Here is a 9,324-nt window from a genome sequence, read left to right as displayed (position 1 = left end):
GGATGAAATATTTTTCTGAAGGTTGCATTTAACAAATGATCAATTGGTAAATTTGGGCTTTTTTGTGTGCAACCTGAAGGATTTAATTATCTAATTTAATCCCAGAAATGTGAATTGAATCCTTTCCCCCACCACTGCTCTGATTTTGAAATGGTGCTGATCCAGTTATCAGTTGATATTTTTAATAGTTTCTGACAGCCTCACAGTTTATACAATCTGGGAGTTAATGAATGATAAGATTGTGTGAAGTCTATTTCCCTTTTCAAGTGTCTTTTGTGATATGATGGCCATATCCCTGCCTGGGATCAAGTCCCACCTGCTCCAGAGATGTGCCATAATACATTTGAATAGTATGATTGAAAATAAGCTTAAGATCAATGGGTCTGAAATTCAGCTTGGAACTAGCTACAGGAAACTTGGTATAGATTCAGTAGTGGGAAAGTTGGAACTATTACAGCTACTTCACCGATAGGATTGTTTTAAACTCACATTTATTGAGTGTTTAATAGCAATGTGAAACCCTGTTTCATTATCATTGCAATGATTTCCTTCCTGTGCCAATGTGAATGTCTAAAAATGGTTATTTCTATTGTATTACTGTTCACAGAACTATATGGTAATTGTCACCAGAGACGGGTCTATCAATAAATCCATGACAAAATAGTCTTATTCATTCAAATTGATAGATACTATAATGTTTACTTATAAAGGTGAATGACTTTTAATGGAATACCTGACACCAAGAATCATGGTGTCTACTCTGCACATAAAGGTAGCAGAATGGTTCCTGTTGTGCAGTGATAGTGTCCCTCCCTCTGAGCCAGGTAGTCCAGATTCAGATCCTACATGCTGTTAAGGTATTTTACAGCATATCTGAACAAGTAGATTAAAAGTACCTCTGGTTTTATGCATTCTGTGTTTTAAGCTTACAACTGGTATAATGGTGGTTTACACACATGAATTTTAGTTAAAAGGTATTGAGACAATCAATCTGAATCAGTCGAGGTGGTTTATATTGGGATGTTTTATTATGTGTTTTGTACTTCAACACTAACAGAGATGGTGAAAAGTTGCATTGCCTTCCAGTACGACAGCAGTGTCTTGTTCAAACTGTTTACACACAAATCACAAAGGCAATGTTGAGATTGCCGTTGATGATATCAAGCCACATTTTATTTTTTAAAGAAAGAAACAAATACAGGAGGCTACCGTATAGGATCATTTAGTAAATGTGAAGGACTTTAGGAGTCCCAGGACTTTGGGTCTTAGGGGACATGATAGTGAAGCTAGTTTTTTTATTTACTTCAGTTTTTGTTGCCCATCCCCAATGCTCTTGATAAGGAGACAGTGAGCTGCTTCTTTGAATTGTGACAATAATTATATAGTTCAAGGATGGTAAGTAGCTTTGAGGAGAACTTGCAGGTGGGGTGCTTTTTTGCATCAGCTGCCATTGTCTTTCAGGATGGTAGTGGTAGTTTGTGAGAACCTGCCATTCCCTACCATGGCCAAAAACCAAATGAAGTCTTGAATCTAGAATAAAGCTGATGCCTTATGATAACTGAGCTAATCTAACTTGGAGGATGAGGGCACATGTTATCATTAAAATCAGTGCATTGATAACATCATTAGTGTTGTTTCCTTGTCTCACCTGGAATTGGAAAAACTTATCAATTTGTTTCCAATTTTCAACTCTCACCTTAACCTAGTCCATTTCTGACTCTCTCCTTTCCAGTCTCAACATCTTTGTTTCCTGTTCCTAGGGATAGGCTGGCTACTAACATCCACTACAAACCCAGCAACTCTCACAGTTACCTTGACTATATATCCTCATACCTGGCTTTCTGTAAGGACTCTACCCCATTTCTCCCAGTTCCTCCCTCTCTGTCACATCTGTTTTGATGATGCCACCTTCCTCAGAGGTCCTCAGAAATATCCACCTTTTTTCCTCAAATCAGAATTCCCCATCATTGTGGTTGACAGGCCCCTCAGTCATGTTCAAACCATCTTCCCCTCTTCTGCATTCAGCCCTTCTTTTCCTCTCCCTCAACACAAATAGGGTCCCCTGGTCCTCACTTTCCAGCTCACCAGCCTCCACATCCGAGGGATCATTAGCTGTGTGAATTCCAATACCTCCAATGGGATGCCATCACCAGATGCATATCCCCTCCCAATAAGGGACTGTTCCATCCAGGACACCTGATCCACTTCTCCTCCACTCTCAACACATCCCAACATCCACAGGTCACCTCGCTGTGTAACCACAGAAGGTATAAAACCTGCCTGTTTACTTCCTTCCTACTCGCTATCCAAGATGCACCTTCCAGGTGAAGCGGCAATTTACCAACACTCAACTCAATCTAGTCTACTGCATTCACTGTTCACAATGTGGTATTCCCTACAATGGGGAGATGAAATGCAGACTGGGCAACTGCTTTGCAGAATACTTATGTTCTCTCTGTAAGAATGAATCTGAGCTTCTGGTTGATTGTCACTTCAACACACCACTGCGTTCCGTGGCAAATATTTCCATCCCAGACCTGTTGTGCTTTAGTGAAGGTCAGAGCAAGCTGGAAGAACAGCATTTCATTTTCTACTTGGGGTCACTGCAGTCTCAGGACTCAGTATTGAGTTGAATCATTTTAGGGCTCAAGTACCTTCTTCCAAGTCCTTACCCCAACTTCCACACACCAATCTGTGTCATCACATCCCTTCACCACAGTCAACCCATTTTCACCCACTAATGGTCTCCATTAGCAACTTTTCTTTCTCCCTGGCTCGCCATTATCCATTTCTTTCTCTGTTATTCACTCTCTCTGGGTTCCACCACCACTTACCTTTGTCTTCATCATATATGCCAACCTTTTCCTAGTCATTATCACTTCTGAAGAAGGGTCCACGGACTCAAAATGTTAACTCTGTTTCTCTCTCCACAGATGCTGCCGGATCTTGAGTTTCTACAACAATTTCTGTTTTTTGTTTCAGAACTCGTGATTGTCCATGATCCTGGTCTTTATCTCAACAGCCTCCAGTGATTAATACACCTTGCTCCAAATAACTAATATATATGTGTAACTTACCAGCTCCTGTCTGTGGTAAAATGGTCAAAAAGGCCCAACAAAAGCAATGATCACTTGCCCTTGGCCCATGCAATCAAATTTCAGAACTATTGTATCCACAACATTTCTTAGAAGCAAAATGTTGAAAAACTGAAGGAAAATAAAATCATGTGGAAATACTCAGGCCGCTCAGCATAAACTCTTTCTCTTACCAATATATCCTGCTTTCCCTTATTATTTCCAACTTTTTCTATTTAGAGAGAGAAAAACAGAACGTGCTTTATGCAGGAATCACAAATTTGCCATTGATGATGGGAGTATGCAAACATTAATTGTGTGGGTTTTTTTTGTATAAATGGGTACACATCAAAATAACGGCAAAACAACGGCAACAATGAAGGTCAAAACAACGGCACTTTTAAAAGGAGGAAGACAGACAAAGGCAGCAACCACATGGTCAGTGAGGGAGAGAGAGAAAGAATGGACAAGACTGGCAGCTTAATGTTCCAGGATACAAATGCTATAGGAAGGATAGCAAGGAGGGAAAAGAGGAGTGGGAGAGGTATTTCTGATAAGCAATAGCATTATTGCTGTGCTTAGGGAGGAGATTCTTGGGAATGCATCCAGGGAACTGAGAAATAACAAAGGGATGATTATCTTATTGAGTTTGTATTATAGACACCCCCCCTCCCCCCCCCCCCCCCCCCTCCTCAATAGGCAGCGGGAAATTGAGAAGCAATTTTGTAAGGAGATTTCAGTTATCTGTAAGAATGATAGGGTAGTTGAGCTCGGGGGTTTTAATGTCCAAACATAGACCGGATCTAAAAGTTGAAATTCTAAATTGGAGGAAGGCCAATTTTGATGGTATTGGGCAAGAACTTTCAAAAGCTGATTGGGGGCAGATATTCTCAATAAAGCGATGGCTGGAAAGTGGGAAGCCTTCAAAAATGAGATAGCAAGAGTCCAGAGAATGTATATTCCTGTTAGGGTGAAAGGAAAGGCTGGTAGGAGTAGGGAATGTTGGATGACTAGAGAAATTGAAGTTTTGGTTAAGAAATAGAAGGAAGCATATGTCAGGTATAGACAACAGAGATTGAGTGAATCCTTAGAAGAGTATAAAGGCAATAGGAGTGTACTTAAGGGGGAAATCAGGCAGGTAAAAAGGGGACATGAGATAGATTTGGCAAATAGGGTTCAGGAGAATCCAAAGGGATTTTATAAATATATTAAGGACAAAAGGGTAACTAGGGAGAGAATAGGGCCTCTCAAATATCAGCAAGAAAGCCTGTGTGTGGAACCACAGGAGATGGGGGAGATACTAAACAAGCATTTTGCATTTATATTTACTGTGGAAAAGGACATGGAAGATATAGGATGTGGGTAAACAGATGGTGACATCTTGCAAAATATCCATATTACAGAGGAGGATGTGCTGGATGTCTTGAAATACATAACAGTGGATAAATCCCCAGGACCTGATCAGGTGTACCCGACAACTCTGTGGGAAGCTAGGGAAGTGATCGCTGAGATATTTGTATCATCAATAGTAACAGGTGAGGTGCTGGAAGACTGGAGGTTGGCTAACTTGGTGCCAATGTTTAAGAACGGTGGTAAGGATAAACCAGGGAACTATAGACCAGTGAGCCTGATGTCGGTGGTGGGCAAGTTGTTGGAGGGAATCCTGAGGGACAGGATGTACATGTATTTGGAAAGGCAAGGACTGATTAGGGATAGTCAACATGGCTTTGTGCATGGGAAATCATGTCTCACAAACTTGATTGAGTTTTTTGAATTAGGAACAAAGAGGATTGATGAGGGCAGAATGGTGGACGTGATCTATTTGGACTTCAGTAAGGCATTTGACAAGGTTCCTCATGTGAGCCTAGTTCGCAAGTTTACATCTTATGGAATACAGGGAGAACTAGCCATCTGGATACAGAACTGGCTTGAAAGTAGAAGACAGAGGGTGGTGGTAGAGAGTTGTCTTTCAGACTGGAGGCCTGTCCAGTGGTGTGCCCACAAGGATCGGTGCTGGTTCTACTGATTTTCATCATTTATATAAATGATTTGGATGTGAACATAGGAGATGTAGTTAGTTAATTTGCAGATGACACCAAAATTGGAAGTGTAGTGGACAGCAAAGAAGGTTACCTCGGAGTACAATGGAATCTTGATCAGATGGGCCAATGGGCTGAGGAGTGGCAGATGGAGTTTAATCTAGATAAATGAGAGGTACTGCATTTTGGAAAGGCAAATCAAAGCAGGACTTATACACTTAATAGTAAGGTCCTGGGAGTGTTGCTGAACAAAGAGACCCTGGAGTGCAGGTTCATAGTTTCTTGAAAGTGGTGTCAGAGGTAGACAGGATAGTGAAGAAGACATTTGGTATGCTTTCCTTTATTGGTCAGAGCATTGAGTATTGGAACTGGGAGGTCATGTTGCAGCTATACAGAACATTGGTTAGGCCATTTTTCGAATATTGCATGCAATTCTGGTCTCCCTCCCATCAGAAGGATATTATGAAACTTGAAAGGGTTTAGAAAAGGATGTTGCCAGGGTTGGAGGATTTGGGGTGTGGAGACAGGTTGGGATTGTTTTCCCTGGAGCATTGGAGGCTGAGGGGTGACCTTATTGAGGTTTATAAAATCATAAGGGGCACAGATAGATATTTTCCCTGAGGTGGGGGAGTTCTGAACTAGCGGGCATAGATTTAGGGTGAGATAGGAAAAATTTAAATGGGACCTAAGGAGCAACCTTTTCATGCAGAGGGTGGTGTGTGTATGGAATGAACTGCCAGAGGGAGTGGTGGAGGATGGTATAATTACAAAGTTTAAAAGGCATCTGGATGGGTATATGAATAGAAAGGGTTTGGAGGGATATGGGCCAGGTGCTGGCAGGTTGGACTAGATTGTGTTGGAATATCTGGTCGGCATGGACGAGTTGGACCAAAGGGTCTGTTTCCTTGCTGTACATCTCTATGACTCTCTGACTCTTTAGTGCACCCTCAATTAATGAATACTCTAACATGACAAACTTCATGGTACAACATGTTTAGGACTTGATTAATTGGAACTGGTTCAGAGCTGAGAAAGTGGATCAGATTTTGTGATGAGACTTTAAATCAAGCTTTCCTCTTCCCTCAGAAGGTTTAGCAGCACCACTAGAAGATGATTCCTCAATCAATACCTAGTTGTTTTGGGATCCTGGTGTACACAAATACTGCAGTGATTTCTGTTGGAGGTATTCTGGGGCTGCTGCATAATGCAGTGCATCTGTACATTTCATTCAGAATGGGCAAATGCTATAGTTTATTGCAGGGGCATTCTGGCGAAGTTCGATGATGATAGAAAGTTAGGTGGAAAGACAGGTAGTTCTGAGGAGGTGGGGAAGCTACAGAAAGATTTAGACAGCTTAGGAGAATGGTCCAAGAAATGGCTGATGAAATTCAACGTGAGTAAATGCGAGGTTTTGCACTTCGGAAAAAAAGAACACAGACATGGACTATTTTAAAAATGGTGAGAAAATTCATAAAGCCAAAGTACAAAGGGATCTGGGAGTGCTAGTACAGGATTCTCTAAAGGTTGTCTTGCAGTTTGAGTTTGTGGTTAAGAAAGCAAATGTAATGTTGTCATTTATTTCAAGAGGGTTGACATGTAAAAGCAGCGAGGAGCTACTAAGACTTTATAAAACTCTGGTTAGGCCCCATTTAGAATACTGTGTCCAGTTTTGGGCCCCACACCTCAGGAAGGACATACTGAAGAATGTCTAGTGGAGATTCACACAGATGATCCCTGGAATGGTAGGCCTAACATAAGATGAATGGCTGAGGATCTTGGGATTGTATTTGTTAAGAGTATAGAAGGTTGAGGGAAGGTCTAATAGAAACTTACAAGATAATGCATGGCTTAGAAAGGGTGGACGCTGGGGATACTAGGACCGTTGGGCACGGCCTTTGAATTAGAGGAGGTCAATTTAGAATGGAAATGAGGTGACATTTCTTCAGCCAGAGAGTGGTGGGCCTGTGAAATTCGTTGCATTGGAGTGCAGTGGAGGCCGGGATGTTAAATGTCCTCAAGGCGGAGATTGATAAATTCTTAATCTCCCAAGAAATAAAGTATATGGGGGTGGGGGGGTGGGGGGAGTGCGGGTCAGTGGCATTGAAATGCCCATCAGTCATGACTGAATGGCGGCGTTGGCTCGATGGGCCGAATGGCCTTACTTCCACTCCTATTTCTTATGGTCTTATGGGCAGGGAGGAATCATTTCGGTGAATGCGGATTCTCAGCAGCTTCTGCTTAAGTATGGAATTCGACATTGCGTGAGCTCACTGGTTGTGATGGAGATGACAAGTGTCATTAGAACAAACAGCTGCGGGTGCTGAAGATCTGAAACAAAGAAAAGAGATACAGACATTGCTGGTGAAACTGAGCAGACCTGGCAGCACCTGTAGGAAAAAAGCAGACTTAACCTTTCGAGTCCGTCGTCGTCAGCAGTTTATGTTTTTGTCATCCGTGTAATTTCCTGTCGCAATATATTTCACCCACTTCTCAGACCAGCCAACAGCCAGAGACATGCAGATCCAGTTAACGCTCATCGTGTCTGTAATGTATTTCTCCTGTAGGTACTTCAGGTTTCATTCGTTTTAAACAACACATTCTCCTGCAATATTGATAATTGTCATCTTTCTTTTTCAAACAGGTGGTGGCTTAGCTCAATCCTTGACTCAGGCCAAGCTCTCGGTCAGCAGGGCTCGCACAAAAGTCGCCCGTTTTCGGTGCATCTTGGAGAATGTGGATCTGGTGAGTGGAACCGTGCACTGGTACCGCCACACTCCGAGCCAGGGTTTCCACCGCATTCTCTACGTGACAGGAGCCCGACCAATTTACGACGGCGATTTCGCCGACAGATTCACATCCGAAAACGTGCCGAAAGAGAAAAGCAGTCTGCTTGACCTAACAAACATTGCGGATAGCGACGCTGGAGTTTATTACTGTGCCGTCTGGAGTGAACACGGTGACATATGACCGTAGAACAGCTCTACAAATACTCCGCACGTCGAGAGCTCTCCTCCCAGACGAGGGAACAGGGTCCAGTGAACAGTGTTCAGTTGAGAATAAATTACTAAATCGTCTTAAACCTGCCTTCTAACAATATGGGTTTAAACGCACGTTTGAGTCCCCTAATTCTTTCACTAAAATATCCCAAACACGAGAGTGATAACGGTCTATGGCGGAGCAAGGATTTAGAGTCGGAATGGCCGGAAACAAGTATTTTAATAGTTAATCCTGTAAACTCCTGTTTGTCCAGAAATACACTGCAGTCCGCACTCATCATGTTTTAGCAGATTTTCATATTGAAATCTTCATTCTGGTCTGAGAAGTGGGTGAAATATATTGCGACAGGAAATGACACGGATGACAAAAACACAAACTGCTGACGACGGCGGACTCGAAAGGTGAACTGCTTTTTTCCTACAGGTGCTGCCAGGTCTGCTCAGTTTCGCCATTCCCTGTCGGCAACTCTCTCCAGGGTTTCCCCACCATCCTGCGACTTGGTTCCCGCACCTTTAGTGGCGTAAACCGCTTCTCCCAATAAAACACGCAGCCGAAACTTTTGTCCCTGAAAGTTTTCGGGAACTCGTCTCGTTCTTGTTTCACGCGGTTTACTATCTGTCCCCTAATCTCGGTGTTACCGACATTTCATGTTAATATTTTATTGCAATTTGCTAATCCCCCAACACTGTATTCTCGACTATCGTGACAATGCAATGCAAACCAGTGGTTTGTTGGCTCTCCATTCATGCTCCGTTTCCTGAGGCTGATCCCAAACTGAGTATCAGAACAAATCCTGACGCCGCCAGGGGGAGCCACTATCACGCCGCTTAAAGTCGAAATTACATAACTAAATCTCGTGCAGAATCAGATTGCGTTTAACAAATAAAAAATAGTCCATTTAAAATGTTTAATTCAAAATTCTAGTTGAAAAGTGCAGAGATTTCTGCGTTCTAATCAACGGCCCAAAATCACAACTGCTGATTAGGAGCTCCACAAATAGGCAGCCCTCCTGAGGTATCTCTCGGACTGGAGGATCACTTAACATTTCAGCAGCGGACCCGCACACCCTGTGTGGATCAGGCGATGTTTGAAAATGATGAGTGGAGTTTCTGCATGCTCCTTCTGCTACTTGCGTTTGGCGGAATCGGCGGGAGATGCTATAAATACGGGTTGACTACGTCTTCTCCAGCATGGGAGGAGTGGGCGAAGGATTT

At 42.7% G+C, this 9,324-nt stretch overlaps 1 gene segment (V, D, J or C); it reads left to right on the top strand.

The window, feature by feature from the left end:
* Nucleotides 1-7,559: 7,559 nt before the first annotated feature.
* LOC148150113 (T cell receptor gamma variable 9-like) lies at nucleotides 7,560-8,960 on the top strand. The segment is given in 2 exon segments: nucleotides 7,560-7,673; nucleotides 7,755-8,960. Coding segments are annotated over 2 exon segments (372 nt in total).
* Nucleotides 8,961-9,324: the final 364 nt, after the last annotated feature.

Source organism: Chiloscyllium plagiosum, unplaced genomic scaffold, assembly GCF_037043375.1.
Source record: "Chiloscyllium plagiosum isolate Xiang-an unplaced genomic scaffold, Cpla_swu_hap1 HiC_scaffold_4, whole genome shotgun sequence".
Lineage (NCBI taxonomy): Eukaryota > Metazoa > Chordata > Chondrichthyes > Orectolobiformes > Hemiscylliidae > Chiloscyllium > Chiloscyllium plagiosum.
This window is presented reverse-complemented; position numbering and strand designations above follow the sequence as displayed.